The sequence below is a fragment of the Cydia pomonella genome, chromosome 28 (assembly GCF_033807575.1).
Source record: "Cydia pomonella isolate Wapato2018A chromosome 28, ilCydPomo1, whole genome shotgun sequence".
NCBI classification, from domain to species: Eukaryota; Metazoa; Arthropoda; class Insecta; order Lepidoptera; family Tortricidae; genus Cydia; species Cydia pomonella.
Genome location: NC_084730.1, coordinates 7,293,221 through 7,311,411, shown reverse-complemented (window position 1 = coordinate 7,311,411; position 18,191 = coordinate 7,293,221). Strand labels below are relative to the sequence as shown.

Genomic DNA, 18,191 nt, shown 5'->3' with positions numbered 1-18,191 from the left:
GTAATAGAACTAATTATCAAATTATATGTAAATTAAATTATAGATTGGGAGGCACCGATAAATAAATTACTTAATAAGAGTGTTATATTTTGGACCAGGACAGTCTTATTTCAAACATAGACAAAAAAAATCATATCGTTTTTGTCTTACGCTAGTACTAGCCCCCAAAAGAAAGGGATGAGTATATTTTCCTGGTTCTTACTGAATGCAGACAAAGTATTTTTTACATTCCAAATATTGTTCACGATGTGTTGATATTCCGTGAAACGGAAAACGATTATCAGGCCCGACTTCGGGCCTGATTTTGGGCTTGATATCGGGAAGTGTGGATGTAATTGATGCTTAAACACTATTTTTTCTAGGATTGACAGGTAAAACCTATGCTGGCGCCATCTGTCAAATAGTTCAACTGGCCAGACCCACTGATGAGACTGAGAGCAAGAAACGTGCCATGTGTTAGGCTTCTACAGTTTATAAACACCATACAGAAATGACACTTCCTACAAAACCGAAGTTTGGCAGAGATTCACGGACAAAACATGCTGTCTCTTACGCATTTAGGGTTGTCAAAATTCAAGTCATTATCTTATGTGTGGTTGTGCACGGATAGAGAAGTTGTGCCAACCCTAATAATTGCTCGGAGCAATGCTGAGCCGAACGGAGCCGAGAATGCCCGAACGCTCTAGTGTCTCCCCTCTTTAGTGGACCTCTAACCTCTAATTAGCAATCAGTTACCTTCTTAACTCAGTCGGATAATATAATGAAAAAGCACGAGTGTTATAATATGCTGAAAAAGCACGCGTGTTTAATATCTAGGATTATGAGCCAAAAATCGGTGGAATAAAAACGTCGTTTTGCGCAAGTGTGTTGAAAATGTATATTTATTACATATGTACTTAAACATATAACAATAACTTATATTAAACATCTGAGCTGACATCGCCATCGTTTCGTACTTTTCTTTTCTTCTTGTAATATTCTATCCTTTCTTCTAGAGTTGCTGAAAAAAATAAAAAAATACCCGTCAGCATAGACAAATGACGCGTAAAGTAGTGTATAATTAGATAGAGAGATAGATATAGAGAAATAAGTAAACATTAAGTGCTCACTCTATACTACTTTACGCGTACTCACGACATCTAGCATCGAATAGCGGAATTATTAGTACCGCTACTTGACACTAGATGTCGCGACGGAGGCAAAGTGTATTGCTCAATAATTTACTACTAATATTAAACACAGAATTAGTTGAAAATAGATTTCCGGTTAATCCGGTTATAATATTTGATGAAAATTGTTGAGCATTAGACTTTTCGTTCGTCGCGACATCTATTGTCATGTACTGATAAATCTGCTACTTGACGCATGTCGACTACGAAAATAATAAGCGTTTTGGTAAGAAAACTGATGTGTGGAATGAGCACTATATGATAAGATAATTTATTTCTCTATGACTCTGCCTACTTGAGCTATACAATCGCGGCGACATTTTGTAGCAGTTTCTTAACTGTATAGTCCATTTAATTGTTACATTTCTTTGTTGGACGACCAGTTTGGCCTAGTGGGTAGTGACCCTGCCTACGAAGCCGATGGTCCCGGGTTCAAATCCTGGTAAGGGCATTTATTCGCGTGATGAGCATGGATATTTGTTCCTGAGTCATGGGTGTTTTCTATGTATTTAAGTATTTATAAATATCTATATATTATATATATCGTTGTCTAAGTACCCTCAACACAAGCTTTATTGAGCTTACTGTGGGACTTAGTCAATTTGTGTAATAATGTCCTATAATATTTATATTTATATTTCTCCTTACATTAAATAAGCTTAGCTGTTTTAATTAAGGCTCGGAAACCGGTTAAATTTCCAAACCGTTATCATGTACTTGGCGCAAAACCTTTTAATTTCGGTTTCGCTCGAAAAACCTTTATATTTAAACCGGTTTTTAAGTTCTTGTCATATTTACCGGTTTAGAACAATAAAAACCGGTTTCATCCTATGTCGGTGTCTATGTTTATGGCACACCACCAGGCCGACCAGCCGTTGCGTCGCTTGTCGAATAAACCGGTTTGTTTAGGTTACAATAAAATAAAAATAAGTATTATAGGACATTATTGCACAAATTGACTAAGTGCTACAGTAAGCTCAATAAGGCTTGTGTTGAGGGTACTTAGACAACGATATATATAATATATAAAATATTTATAAATACCAAAATACATAGAAAACACCCATGACTCAGGAACAAATATCCATGCTCATCACACGAATAAATGCCCTTACCAGGATTTGAACCCGGGACCATCAGCTTCGTATAAAGGGTCACTACCCACTAGGCCAAACCGGTCGTCAAAGTACAGTCAGCGTCAAATACTTTGTAGCAGTCAAAGTGGCCAAATAGTTCGGTACACCATACCTACTAAATATATGGTGTACCGAACTATTTGGCTACTTTGGTTGCTGCAAAGTATTTGACGCTGACTGTACAAACAATAAAGTTCTTGTAACGTTCGCGTTCTTCTAAAAGTTTGGGGGGAAAACCGAAATAAACCGGTATGTAACGGTATTTTAAAAACTGGTTCCGAGCTTTGGTTTTAAAGTAAATAATGACAAAATGCTCTCGTTAAATTAATGTTCCTGACCTCAAGAGCTCATCGGGTCATAGTCGAATGTTTTATTTTTTTTATTTATAATTTAATAAGTCCATTTTGTCACAGCTTACATATAAAAATAGACCACGGGCCAGGAGCATATTTCGTCAGTCCTCGCCTCCCGGCTGATACTTTGTCAGATGATAGTTTAGATGCTGTTTTAAATTTAAAAAACCGTCAGCCGGTTGTATCGCGGTGGAAAGACCGCCAGCTGTAAAATGAACATTTAAAAAATATGCGCCTTACCACTTTATGTGCGGCAAAGTATGCGTTATGTGTAAATTGCGTAATCCGTTGATGGCTTTTCAGGCGTTAACGCCTGATGAAATGCTACATGCAAAGTTTCATAATTTGTTATTGATATCATAAAAAGGTATAGCGCTTATTTTTTACATGATCATGCGACGGTCTTACCACCGCGATATAACCGGCTGACGATTTTTTTGATTAACTGCAGCTGAACTATCATTTGTCATAGTATCCAACGGGAGGCGATGACAATTTATTTTTGTTTTACGTGTTTCGGTGGCTGCCATTCCTCAACCCACCAACGTAGCGGCACCTGACGTTCACGAGGGTTCATCATAGCTAGCCGTTAACCACTACACGAATTTTCGGCCGGGAGGCGATTGGTCATGGCAATCTGTTCCTGGCTCGCGGTCTAAAAGAACCAGCCCACCCTATTTAATGCAAGCCCATATCTGGAACGCTTTCAAGGGACTAGTAAAAAAAAACATATTTATAGTTGCGTTATTCATTATCAAAACTACACGATATCTCCATCTAACCACTGAATATAATATGACTGTTTGGTTTCTGAATAAACTAAAAAAAACACAAAATAAGAATAAATAATAGTATTATTACGGTAGTAGTAGTAGTACTACTACGGTACAGAAAGGAAACTTCCTACAAAACCGATTTTACAGCGATTAAGGGACAAATCAAGTTTTCCCTTTCTAATGTATGGCACTAGCTCTTTCGGCTATTTAGGGGTGTCAACATTTAAGTGATTGTCTTATCTGTGGTTGTACTCGCAAAGGAACGTCAAGTTCTGCCAACCCTAATAATCGCTCGTAGCAATGCTGGGCTATAACCGCGAAAATTGAAGTTCGTGAATTGCGGGCATTTTCCTCTGTCACTCTAATTATGTCTCAGTGAGAGTAAAAGAGAAAGATCCCCACAATTTGCGAATTTCGGTTTTCGCGGTAGGCCCCCTGAGCCGAACGCCCATGGAAGGCAAGGAACAGAATCTCCTCAGGCAGAACTGTTGCAAAAGTGTCCAGCTGGCAGCTATAAATAATAGTTCCAAATCTCTCCAGAGTAGCGCTAGAGTAGCTAAGAACCTAGGCGTTATTGAGGGAGTGAAGTGCGCTGTCTATGATTACTTGATTAGATTTATTTCTCAAGTATTCTAGGTATTGTAGCGCCACCTATTAATGGTTTTTTTGTCGGACACTTTTTGGTATATGGAGATTCTGTTCCTTGCTTCTACCTTCCATAGCCCCAACGCTGCAGTTTCCTCCCACTGATCTAGCGATGAGTAGACTAACTAGGTATCTTAATTTCTTTCCTTTACAACCAGATGTTAACGCCATCTAGCGCTGAGTAGTTGTACTTATATTTCCACAATGGACCATCGAATAAACATGTTAGTAAAAAAGCTATACAAATTTCTTCTAATATATTTTAATACTTACAACAAGTCTGTCTTTCCAAAAGAGGTTTATAAACCTTAGGTTTCACGCCCTGTAGTAGACAATCCGTGTGTGCTGTGACTCTGTCTCTTTCTAACTCTATCGTCTCGCTCTTACACGTGTCTTCGTATTGTTTTTCTAGTTGATGAAGGGCGTCTCGTATCATGGTGGACCTGTAAATAAAAATGATAATATTAAAACGGATTTTTGCGCCACGGAACTTTTAATGACTAAGCCCCACAGTAAGCTCAAGAGGCTTTTGATGAGAGTTACTCAGACAACAATATATATAATAATATAACTAAACTAACTAATTGCTTTGGCTCAGCGATCCAAAAAGAATCTTGGCCTCCGAAACGAGAGAACGCCACCTGTCCCGATCCAGCGCGGTTTCCTGCCATGAATTGGCATTCAGCCGACGCAGGTCCGCCTCCACGACATCACACCGGCGGTACCCGGGGCGCCCGGCGCCCGATCGGTCGACGGCCGGTTGGTCGCCCCAAGTACGCTTCCTTGACTACGCGATCCTCCCCCATTCTGAGTAGGTGACCGAGCCAGCGAAGTCTGTGGGATTTAGTTACGCCGATGATATTGGGCACAGCCACCGACTCCTCGATCTCGGCATTTTTCCGGATCCTCCAGGCGCCGTCGTCACTTCGGACAGGTCCCAGGATCTTCCTGAGCACTTTTCTTTCCGCTATCAGGAGCCGACTTTCCTCTTTTTGAGTTAGTGTCCAGGCCTCACAGCCGTACATGAGAATAGGCCGAATGACGGTTTTATAGATTCTTAATTTTGTACTCTTCCTGAGAAGCCTGGACACCAACACTTTATGGAGGGCTGCACTACATCGTAGTGCGTTTTGAATGCGGAATGCAATCTCCTCCCGGGTGTTTGTATCGGTGACTGTACATCCGAGGTAGCGGAACTTGTCAACACCCTGATAGACGGTACTCTCCACATGAAGGCCGTCACGGTGAACTCGCGTGTTTTTGTACCGTTTCATGTGAAGGTATTCTGTTTTAGCTTGATTGATCCTGAGACCTATCTTGGTTGCTTCCTGCTCGAGGACCTTTACCGCCTCAACCACCTTTTCACGGCGTTCCCCTAACAAAGCAAGGTTATCCGCGTACCCAATCACCTTGTGCCTCCAGCTCTACTCCTATATATAACATATAAATACTTAAATACTATGAAAACACCCACGAATCAGGAACAAATATCTGGGACTCGTACTCAGGAATAAATCACTACCCAACTTCGTCGTGCGGTTATACTTCGCGATCTTCGTAAACGCTTTAGGCCGCGTTTCCACAAGAGGTGTGCGAGGATGTGATTTTGGCTGTCTGACCTTGACATTTTCTATAGAAGAGTAATACTTCGCGATCTTCGTAAACGCTTTAGGCCGCGTTTCCACAAGAGGTGTGCGAGGATGTGATTTTGACTGTCTGACCTTGACATTTTCCATAGAAGAGTAATACTTCGCGATCTTCGTTAACACTTTACGCCGCGTTTCCACAAGAGGTGTGCGAGGATGTAATTTTGGCTGTCTGACCTTGACATTTTCTATAGAAGAGTAATACTTCGCGATCTTCGTTAACGCTTTAGGCCGCGTTTCCACAAGAGGTGTGCGAGGATGTGATTTCGGCTGTCTGACCTTGACATTTTCTATAGAAGAGTAATACTTCGCGATCTTCGTTAACGCTTTAGGCCGCGTTTCCACAAGAGGTGTGCGAGGATGTGATTTCGGCTGTCTGACCTTGACATTTTCTATAGAAGAGTAATACTTCGCGATCTTCGTAAACGCTTTAGGCCGCGTTTCCACAAGAGGTGTGCGAGGATGTGATTTCGGCTGTCTGACCTTGACATTTTCTATAGAAGAGTAATACTTCGCGATCTTCGTAAACGCTTTAGGCCGCGTTTCCACAAGAGGTGTGCGAGGATGTGATTTCGGCTGTCTGACCTTGACATTTTCTATAGAAGAGTAATACTTCGCGATCTTCGTTAACGCTTTAGGCCGCGTTTCCACAAGAGGTGTGCGAGGATGTGATTTCGGCTGTCTGACCTTGACATTTTCTATAGAAGAGTAATACTTCGCGATCTTCGTTAAAGCTTTAGGCCGCCTTTCCACAAGAGGTGTGCGAGGATGTAATTTTGGCTGTCTGACCTTGACATTGTCTATAGAAGAGTAATACTTCGCGATCTTCTTCGCGAAATTAAATGTATTGATATTATAAATATCAAAATTGTTATATTTGTTCTTTTTACTCAGCAAAACTGCTTGTTGTTTATATTATTTGTTAATTCAGTTCTACACGTGTTGTTATGGAAGAGCGGGGTCTTCTGTCACAGGTATTTTATACTTACTAGAAGACTCCAACCTTTACAATTGAACCCTGTATTATTAACAAATAAAACATTTTCATTTTCAAAACATTTTCATCTTCGTTAACGCTTTAGGCCGCGTTTCCACAAGAGGTGTGCGAGGATGTGATTTTGGCTGTCTGACCTTGACATTTTCTATGGAAGAGTAAAAGAAATCTCGCGATTTCGGGATTGGTCCCATTGTAAAAGGTATAAGAAATAGAATTATTTATTTATATATTTATTAATATATGTTATTTATTTATTTATATATTCAGCCCGTAAATTATTGCAGGTGACTAAATAAACACCTGTATAAGAAATAGAAATAGACAAGACACTTGTTACTTTATTCTTTATTCTTTATTCAGGCAAACACAAAGTATAAGTTTACAGCTACAGCCAAGCCACTTATACTGTTAATACATATGTAGTCAGAACATAAAATTAGTAAACTTGTATTACACACATTATACATTTTTGGAACTATCTCTAGAATTAAACATACATATAATGTATTACTAAGTTACATAGAGATTTAAAAAAAATGATATTAAGTAACATAGGTAGAGTTAAAAAAAATCCTGACACTACGTTGTAGGGACGGCCAGTTGTCTATTTACTTAGTTACTTACTTGATATTATGGATAGTCCATTCTCCCTGCAACTGAGCTATGACCGTTTTGAGTTCTTCCCTATCATATATCCATTTATGCGTTTGTTCCAAATCGTAGGTGCAATGGAACAGGTTTAGTGGGACATCCAGCGCCATGCTGTATTGTGGTTTCCTGCAAAATTTGTGAAATAGTAGCAAAGAGAATTGAGTATAGATAGAGGCGTATTGTCAAAGTATATTTTATAGTCTACTAAATTTACTGCCATCTTTCGACACATGATTAAAACTTTTTAAAACGCCATCTGACTTTGATACTTATTCTTTCGCTGTTATAAGTTAAATTTGTTAACTATCCAAAAGTGGCGCCATTTTACCGGGCATAAGCTAAAGGTTGTGGCGCCATCGCTAGAAACGATGCCGCCATACCTTTGGTCTTTTATCTATTTGTGATATTTAACAAATTTAACACATATTACTGAAAGAATAAGGATCAAAGTCAAATGGCGTTCTAAAAGTTTTAATCATGTTTAGTTTTCTGCAAACGATTGTCTTCTTGGCCTTGGTCTCTGTATCTATTTCTATCGCACGCGTATAGTGCTGTCCCGCTCGCACAGTAGCATTGACCGCTATCATGGGCGGGACAGCAATATAATTACGCGCGTGTAATTGAGGCGCAGGTGGGTCAATGTACTAAATTCTTCGTTCTTAATGTTACTTGTACAATAATTTAACAATAAAAAAAGTACAGGTCAACGACCTCGTTTACGAAAAAAACAGATAATATGAAAAAAAAGTAAATTTTTGTAGACAATTTTTCTTTTAGTTATTAATTCTCGAGTAATTTGTAAAATTTATGCTTTTAATTTATGGCCTAATTCATAAGCTATCGAATGATATTTTTTCTTTAAATGTGGTACAGGTAAATAGACCAATAATGGTACATTAACCAAGTGCAGTCGTGTTTGGCGCCCTAAAACTTAGAAGGGGTGCATTTTTAAAATGGTTGAGAAAAAACATCGGTATCGGGGGTGATTAGTCGATAAAATTCATCGTACCGTTACCGTTACCGGCTCCATTATACGTGCACAAACACATTATCGATTTTGACGACCGGTCTGGCCTAGTGTGTAGTGACCCTATCTATGAAGCTGATGGTCCCGGGTTCAAATCCTGGTAAGAGCATATATTTGTGTGATGAACACGGATATTTGTTCCAGTTGTTTGTGAGTCATGGGTGTTTTCTATGTATTTAAGTATTTATAAATATTTATATATTATATATATCGTTGACTAAGTACCCTCAACACAAGCCTTATTGAGCTTACTGTGGGGCTTGGTCAATTTGTGTAATAATGTCCTATAATATTTATTTATTGTATAACGAAAATACTCTATAGCGTCAAAAAACGTCCGGTCCTTTGGAGTGTCGCTATATAAACATAAACATATTAATTTCTCTTTACAAATTCAAGTTGCCGCTTACACATAACAATAAAGAACTATCCAACAGTACAGAATTTGAAAGAACAGGGTTTGTGCCTTCCAGTTAGCCTGGTTCCTACACTAGGCGAGGCCTGTCCCGTAGGAAACCAGATCACATCCGAGTTTCACAATTTGGCGCGAATTGATACAAAAAGTGATAGGAGCGTATTTTACTTGATCTATAGGTAACTTAATCTAGGCTAAAACTAAATACTAACTAGGCAAAGGTAAGAAACCATAGCTGCAGAGGTTATAATAATAGATATATTAATTTGTAATTAATTAAGTTCTACCTTTATTGCTTATTGTTATAGAATTTACACTGTATGTATTTTATGATATTAAACATACCTAGGGTTTTTCTCAATATCCAACAGCTCGGTAATGACATCTGGCGACTCCTTGCCTTGTCCGACTAGAAGTAGGACGCCCATAATACATCGTATCTGATGCCAGAGGAACGCGTTGCTTTCTATCAGTAGGTAGTACATTGTGTAAGCTGAAATATTAAAATAGTATTTTATACGCAGTTTTTTACTCACAAGTGTGATGAAAAACATTGTGTGTGCCACGGGCGGTACACGAATTACGAATTACGAAAACACTTGTTCGTAAATTCCTGTTTACCGCCCTTAATGCATAGGGTTGCCATGCGTCCCGTATATACGGGACTGTCACCGTATTTAAGTAACGCGTCCCGTATTTTTTCTCGTCCCGTATATCAATACATAATACCTATATAAATGGTTATATATGTTTCACCATTGTTTCCTCACCTATGTGAGTTAAAGCTATGTGAATCGTATATGCACCTCAAATATTGTCGTAGACGACATCTAGCGTCAAGTTGCGGATTTATCCGTGCCGCTACATGCAACTAGATGTCGCGAGAGTCGCGACAAACGAAAAGTGTATTGCTCAACGATTTATAAGCGGACGGGGTTGAAAATAGAGTTCCGGGTATGATATTAATAAAACTACTAAGATATACTTACTAACAGCTATAAGAGCAAGGGAGGGAGAACGTGCGTGAGTGAGGGAGAGTGTGTGTGAAAAAATAAGAGCAAGGGAGGGAGAATGTGAGTGAGTGAGAAAAAGTGTGTGTGAAAAAGTGAGAAAGAGAGAAGCATAAACAGCGTGATACCAAAACGTGTATTGTTTAACAATTTACAACTTACATATATTACAAGCGGAAGGGGTTAAAAATAGAATTCCGGTTATAATATTAGTTGGAACTTGATAGTAAAACTACTAAGATATACTAACGGCTATAAGAGCAAGGGAGAGAGAAAGCGTGTATGAAAAAAAAGAGAGAAAGAGAGAAGCATAAACAGAGAGAATGAGTGGGAAGATTGTATATATTAGATAGAAACTTGGCATATATTAGCTGATATACTAACGGCTATCTCCTTCTTCGTCCACCGGCAATATCTCCGCCGTTTTCAGCTCCCTGACAAACTGCGTGACGCCATTGCCGACGTCCATCTTGCAAAGATGGCGGAAGTCGCGCGCGCCCGGGAGCTGCGCGCACGCGGCGCGCAGGGCAGTTAAGTTTAGCGCACCGAGGGAGAAGTAGTATTTGTATTGGCGTTGAGTGCAATCGAATCTGGACATTATACAGTTTACAATTAATTTTGAAGATAATTTTACAATTCAAGCGGCGGCTCACCACTCACGGGTCGATACGTAAACCAGTAACTATCGGCCACCAGGGAGTGGTTAGTGGGATGTTGCCGTATTTAGTGGTGAAATTAAACGCTTTGAAGTATATTTACGCTCTTCTAGCGCCCGAAAACAGGCAGCAGGTTAAACAAGAATAACACGCTGTAGCGTTCATCCGGGAGCGACCGCCCAATCCGAGTTCTGTCTTAGTGTAAGGCCTGAGTGGACGCTCGAAACGGAGCGTTCTGCGGGGCGTGCAGCGTGGCGTCAGGCTCACAAGTGACGCTCGAAGCGGAGCGTTCTGCGGGGCGTGCAGCGTGGCGTCAGGCTCACAAGTGACGCTCGAAGCGGAGCGTTCTGCGGGGCGTACAGCGTGGCGTCAGGCTCACAAGTGACGCTCGACGCGGAGCGTTATGCGGGGCGTACAGCGTGGCGTCAGGCTCACAAGTGACGCTCGAAGCGGAGCGTTCTGCGGGGCGTACAGCGTGGCGTCAGGCTCACAAGTGACGCTCGAAGCGGAGCGTTCTGCGGGGCGTACAGCGTGGCGTCAGGCTCACAAGTGACGCTCGAAGCGGAGCGTTCTGCGGGGCGTACAGCGTGGCGTCAGGCTCACAAGTGACGCTCGACGCGGAGCGTTATGCGGGGCGTACAGCGTGGCGTCAGGCTCACAAGTGACGCTCGAAGCGGAGCGTTCTATGGGGCGTGTAGCGTGGCGTCAGGCTCACAAGTGACGTGAGCAGCGTGCAGTGCGGCCGCTCCTATACGTTTGCATTTGTTTAACATGCACGCCGCACGCCCCGCCCCGCTGCACGTCCAACCCGAGCGTCCACTCAGGCCTTACACTCAGGCTCTCCGAAACATGTCGCGCGAGTGACTAAGAACACGTGAGTGTCAACCGTAAAATTATTATGTTGTTAGTACCTAGTGTAGTATAGTGTTCGTACCTTGTCACAGTGACAAACAACATGAAAGTCGGTACAGACCTCATACTATTGTCACTGTGACAAGGTACGAAATGGATCACAAATTAAATATTTTGACTGTACGTCTCACGACAGTTTAAATACTTTAAATTCGATAATTCAAGTTATGCTTTTCCCTTAGGAAGGAAGTATACCACGGGATCGTCCATACAAAAAGAGAAAACGTTTTTCCACTTCTAAATATTTTCCATTCTTCATGATTTTTTAGTACGTTATTGACACAATAAAAAACTAGGTTTATAAGAAATCTTTTTTTTTCAAAATTTGTAAACAATTTTTTTTTTTTATTAATATATTTATTGACAATAATAATATACATAATGGATATATACAGATGATTACTATAACTAGCTTATATCTAAAATAGGCCCTTGAGGCATTGTACCAAGAATGCTGGCGGCATTTCCTCGTTGTATCGCAATACTGATACGTTTTTTAAGTGAAACCTATAACCCTAGAATATATTATGCTGAAGAGATCGGCAACAAAATCAAAGTGATTTGGTAAGATTTAGTGGAAAACGGTTTCTCCCGAAATGGACTTTCATAGAAAAAGTACTGTTATTTCGCTAGGATCGCAAAGCTATTCTGCCCTCTTAATTTTCATTTCCGTATTTTCACAACTGGAATACCAATAGTATACTTATTTACCTAGCACTATATTCAGGTTTGTCACTCGGTATAGGCATCCAAGCGACCGCCCTGATGTCTTTAGGCAGCAGTCGGTTCAAGATCTTGCAGTACGGCATCTCTTTAGCGACGTCGCCATTTTCGCCCTGGTTGCTACGCAGTGATATCGATATGACCTGGAATTTTGAGAAAAAACTTTATAATAATAATAATAAATTTTCTTTATTTAGATAACTAGGATCCATTGGGGTTAGGTACATAGTGACTTAAAATCTATTGTTAATATTTAAAAATAAATAAATTAATTAATTAAATTGAAATTCACATCTTATAAATAAATTAACTTAAAATTCACAATAAAATAACTAAATTAAATTAAAATTCACGCAATTAAACTACCCATGATCATTAATTTATTAATATGTTTGTGCATGGGAGAATCAGGCTTTCCTACAAACATTTTCAGGATGCCGTTAGAGCTGCTCCGCATCCTATTCACTAGCGAGGCAGTTTTTTTGCGTATGATGGCGTGAAAGCCGTCTGTGCGCGCCTCCGCAAACATTTTTGAAGCACTACAGAAGCGGGGCAGCTTCAACAACGCCCGAAAGCCGTTATTATATTGAACCCTCAGGGCACTGAGCGACTTCTGAGTGCAGTTGAACCACAGGCTGCTCGTATAGAAGCTCTGACAGAACGCTGCGAACGAGCAAACCTGCGGGCCAACATGTTATGCAAGTGATGTTTAATGATATTTATAGAAAAAATAATACTAAGACATGATAGTACTTATAAAATGTGTAGCCCCTAATTTAGCAGCTGAAGTAGATATAACACTTATCTCGAGTTATAATCCGTATAAACTCCCTTATTATGCAACGCTTAGACATGACACTTTAACCAATAGTGAATAATGATGTACACTTCAATTACGTCTACCGATTTTTCAATTAAATAAATGGTTTTTGAAAAATCGATACTATTCAACTTCATGCGTTGCTCCGGCGCACGGGTGTCTGCGCGGGCGACGAGGGGCAGTCGCTGCTTGGCCGTTGAACGGGAAACCCGTGTCAATCGACGCGACGCGCGCGCAATTATTCTCTATGAATTTATCGTCAGATTTTGACTTTTGAGTGATTAAAGTTAGTGTGTCAGTTTTCAGAGAGCTAATGAACGGTTAATTTGTTTGTTTGTGCAAATTCAAGTTGTCAATGTGAAGAACGAGGAAGGGGGGCGAGGGAGTTGGAACGCGCGAGGTCATTCAGATAGGGGACGGCCTTAAAATGACAAATGAAAGGGCCAACTGGAGAAAAACGAAAGTAAAAGAAAAAGGGTAATAAAAGAAAATAAAAACTCTACTAACCTGCCCAAAGGCACTGACTCCCTTATCCGTCCGCCCGCATCTATGGTACTGTGATGTCTCACGGCTCTGTTAATAAATAAAAAATAAATAAACACAAATAGATGTTTATTTCGGACGACCGACTGGTCGCCGTCCAGTGGGTGTCGGCGCAGATACCGCTGGAGCGACAGTGTACTCGTACAGGCGGATCTGTGCCAACTCCAAGCCGATAACTGGCAGGAATTGGCACAGGATCGGGGCAGGTGGCGCTCTCTCGTTTTGGGTCACTGCGCCACAATAGTTAGTTAGTTAAATATATGCTACAAATTAACCATAAGGATTATACTAAGTCACCTAGATGAGATTACCAATGGTCTGACATTTTTAATTTATAACCTGGACATTCTGAGGAAAGTGCTTTGTGTGGTGCTTTCAACATTTTTTTTATACCACGTCGGTGCAAACGAGCATTCGGCCCGTCTGATGGTAAGCGGTTACCGTAGCCTATGGACGCCTGCAACTACAGATGTGTTGCATGCGCGTTGCCGATCCTTACACTCCGCACCCTTGCTGAGTTCTGGCAACCTCACTCACCGGCAGGAACACAACACTAAATTACACAATTCACAATTAAATGTAAAGGGTCCATCAGGCAGATCCCTGCCTAATAAAGTGGTCAAATTCAAACTTAACCTTTTGACCGCCAAAGACGTCATATGACGCGCGCGGCTACAGCCCAATATCAACCTTCATGCGTACCGACAAGGTTCACGATTAGGTACGCGCCGCGAGCGATAGGCGTGGCGTTCAAAAGGTTAAAGGAAGTTAGTAGGCAAAAATCACTGGCCAGACTAAAATATAAGTAATAGTAGTAAAACACCGCGACCGAGACAGCCTTAAATACTGCCAGAGGTCCATGGAACGAAGTATGACGGGAACACGCAGACTAGACAAAATAAGAAATGAAGACTTGAGGAAAAAAACAAAAGTGACCGACATACTCACTAAAATAGATCAGCAGAAGTGGAGATGGACTGGCCACATGTTAAGAGACAGGCAGGAAAAATGGAGCAAATTCGTAACGAATTGGTATCCAAGAGGTTGCGGAGCCAGAGGAAACCTCGAACAAGATGGGAGGATGAACTCAAACTCACAGCGGGCCCGAACTGGAGAAAAGTGGCCCACGACTGACCCCAATGGACAGAGCAGGAGCAGGCCTTTGCCAAGCGGCACACTGAGTTAAAAGACATACTCTAACTCAGAATAAAAGGGCTTAATACAATAATAATTATAATAATAATTCAGCCTATATACGTCCCACTGCTGGGCACAGGCCTCCTCTCATGCGCGAGAGGGCTCGGGCTATAGTCCCCACGCTAGCCCAATGCGGATTGGGGACTTCACATACACCTTTGAATTTCTTCGCAGATGTATGCAGGTTTCCTCACGATGTTTTCCTTCACCGAAAAGCTAGTGGTAAATATCAAATGATATTTCGTACATAAGTTCCGAAAAACTCATTGGTACGACCCAGGATTAGAACCCACGACCTCCGGATTGAAAGTCGGACGTCATATCCACTCGGCCACCACCGCTTAATACAATAGAATAGTAAAACACTTTATTGTACAAAAATGAAAACAAAACCTTGTCTTAGCGATAGATAGAGAGCAGATATTATTAAACTCAAAATTCTTTTCAGTCTGGTTTTCTATTCCTAAATAAATGTGGAGGATTAGAAATTCTGGTATGAAACAAAGTAGTGTTTTGTAATTTTCTTGGTAATTAACATTCACTGCGGTTGGTGGTCGGAAGACCCCCAAGCAAATTGTTAATTACGAGTTACACTAATTGCTGCAGCAAAAGTGTTATATTATATAAAAAATATAAATATACATATATAGGTTGCAAGTGAAACAAATGGTAAGGGAACACAATGGGAATGGGGTGTGTGTGTGTGTGTGTGTATATATATATGAAGCGGTTGTTGAGTATCTGAAGTTTTTACTTGTAGCTACCTTTTTTTTTACAATAGATAATGTTATCTATTATTTCTAGAGAAAATTAAAAAATATTGACATAAAACAGTAAAATATTGACGCAAACAAGGAAAGATCCGATTCTTTTATTCAAAGGAAAACCATAATCCTCTCACCTGTATCAGGCAGGACTTGGTTAGCGCGTGAAAGAGATAATGCTCTATGGTCTGCGTGGTGTCCTCCTGCACAGCGAGCCCTTGGTAGTCCCATCCAAAATACAGAATGCGGAGAAGGACTCTGCGGTATTGGCATCTGTGACAAATGTATATGAAGACATATAAAAAAAAGACATATCATCATTATTGGTAAGTATATAAAAGTGTAGAACTCTAAAAAATTAATTGCAGGGTATTTAGGTGTAACTGGACGGCCCCAAATATCAGGCGGTAAATATAGTTCTCAAAAAACTACATCTGACTATTCAGTTACCATAATAAATAAATAGATAAATACATGTTTGTGGACAGATCGACCTAGCTCCAAACTAAGCAAAGCTTGTACTATGGATAATCATAATCATAATAGCCTTTATCGCCAAAACTAAAACGGTATTATATTACATTTATTTATTATTTAATCTTTATTGCACTAAAGAAAACCTTATAGTACAAAAGGCGGACTTAATGCCATGAGGCATTCTCTACCAGTCAACCTTTAGGCAAAGCAGAGAGATTGATTTATAAACAAGATTACTTAAAAACTAACACATCGGATTGTCCGGATTAGTTTTCAGTGTGTCTTCTGACACATAGGCCTGTCCCAGCTGTTTCAATTCCTTTCTATTAATGGCTTTCCTGGTCCAGGTGGCGCCCCCTATAGACATGATGTCATCCATCCACCTTTTAATTGGTCTACCTCTTTTTCTGTTACCGTCTTGTGGTTGCCAGTCTGTAATTATTTTGGTCCATTTTTCCTTATTATCCCATGTCATATGTCCTGTCCATTGCCATTTTAACTTTCTTCATTACGTCGTCTACTTTTGTTTTTGCTCTTATTTCTTCTGCTCTTCTTTTTTTGGTACTAGGTGACATTATATACATTGATAAATTACACATATACATAGAAAACACCCATGACTCAGAAACAAATATCTGTGTTCATAACACAAATAAATGCCCTCACTGGGATTCAAACCCAGGACCATCAGTTTCATAGGCAGGGTCATCAAAACCATGAAACGTATGGCTCTAGTTTGGCTATCAAATTTGGAAACTCTAATTTTCAAAGTAAATACTATACACCTCTTATAATAAATGTATGTATATTTACTTATAATACTTAACAATTCCCGATTTTAACAATGCTTATAGGAAATCACAGCAACATATTTTGGCTGAAGAAATGTCTCTTTTGACACTGACAGGTCGGTGTCATACCGCTGTAATTTCTTATAAGCATTGCTCGAATCGAGCCGACTGTCAGTCAAAATGTAAACAAAATATGTTCACTTTTTGGGGTTTTTTTTAAACTATGTCTGTGGCTAACAAGCATACGGCCCGGCTGATGGTAAGCAGTCCCAGAAGCCTATGTCACCTGCAACTCTAGAGGAGTTACATGCGCGTTGCCGACCCTAACACTCCGCACCCTCGTTGAGTTCGTTTTTTTGATGTTGTACTAACTTGCTAAAATCAAATGGTTTCTTCCTTTTTCGCTCAGTCTCCTCAACGCCAGATATATTTTTACTAATTATATTCTTCAGCTGTGCATTATGAGCTTCTAATTGCATTATTTTATCCACCAAATCCTAAAAATAGACAGTGAAATTGAAAAATATGTTTTCTTATAGGTTAAGATTGTCAAAGCGGAGTATGTTTTTAACCATACATCTTTACTCAAATTTAGTAGCTCTTCTCTGGTCGCACTTTTAAACTTCTTCGGTTTAGGAGGCACTATGTCCATTTTATTTGGTATTTTATTATATTAAGTATTAAAAAGAGTGTTTACAAACTCAATACACTTGCATGCCAATGCTATGACATTGACATATGTCATTGCATTGCATTTTTTTTCGTCATTCTAATTAAGCCATACTGCGTTAAATGCCAAATACATCCACACTTTATCAGGCCTGAAATGCCAATTACATCCACATTTTATCAGGCCTGATGGCCCGACGTTGGGCCCGAACAAGAGTATTAGTTTTACCAAATATCAGCACACCGTTAACAATATTTGAAATGTATAAAATGTGCTGATATTATTATGTGTTTAGTTTTAAAATATATTGTTGAAATATGTATGTTAGTTTTTAAGGTATTTACTTATTGGCCCCTAGTTGCCTGAAATAAAGATTTTCATTTTATTTCAATGCGTGAAACGGAAAACGATTATCAGGCCCGTCATCGGAACTGATTTCGGGCCCGATATCTGAAAGTGTGGATGTAATTGGCGCTTTTTATGCCACTGTAAAAACTTTTATAATTTTAAAAACAAAAGCTTTACATATCATACAGCCAGGATTCATCGTAAAAAAACTATTTATAGAAAATAGTATTTAGAATAAATTTATTTATTGAGAAGGGTTCAGTTTAGTCACTCAGACAAAGCTAGGAAGATGAGATGTTGAAAAAAACTTTAATAAAAGTACCTAGAATTTATAATTATAATGTCATAAGGTCATAACACGTCTCCAATCGTTCGACATGGTTCAACGATCGATATATAAAGCTCTCAAACCTTATGTAACAGTATTTAGCCAGCCCTTGTCTGTAAATAATACGCGAATACAAG

General features: G+C 39.8%; 1 protein-coding gene across 1 annotated transcript; it reads right to left on the bottom strand.

Moving 5' to 3' along the window:
* Positions 1–863: 863 nt before the first annotated feature.
* Positions 864–17,449, bottom strand: LOC133533085 (tRNA pseudouridine(38/39) synthase). The gene is made up of 10 exons (XM_061872028.1): positions 17,286–17,449; positions 17,081–17,205; positions 15,578–15,713; positions 13,444–13,509; positions 12,105–12,259; positions 10,210–10,415; positions 9,161–9,308; positions 7,347–7,499; positions 4,353–4,522; positions 864–1,000 (listed from the first exon to the last, which is right to left on the bottom strand). Exons 1-10 carry the CDS (start codon positions 17,358–17,360, stop codon positions 921–923), a joined length of 1,314 nt encoding a protein of 437 aa, XP_061728012.1. The 5' UTR covers positions 17,361–17,449; the 3' UTR covers positions 864–920.
* Positions 17,450–18,191: the final 742 nt, after the last annotated feature.

Bases quoted from the DNA above. Each gene is read 5' to 3' on its own strand.
- LOC133533085 (XM_061872028.1), bottom strand. From the start codon at position 17,360: ATGGACATAGTGCCTCCTAAACCGAAGAAGTTTAAAAGTGCGACCAGA. The intron at 9,309-10,209 runs GTTAGTATATCA...TTAATATTTCAG, and splicing joins GGACGAAGAAGGAGATAGCC to CTTACACAATGTACTACCTA. The intron at 4,523-7,346 runs GTAAGTAACTAA...TTTTATTTACAG, and splicing joins TGGACTATCCATAATATCAA to GTCCACCATGATACGAGACG.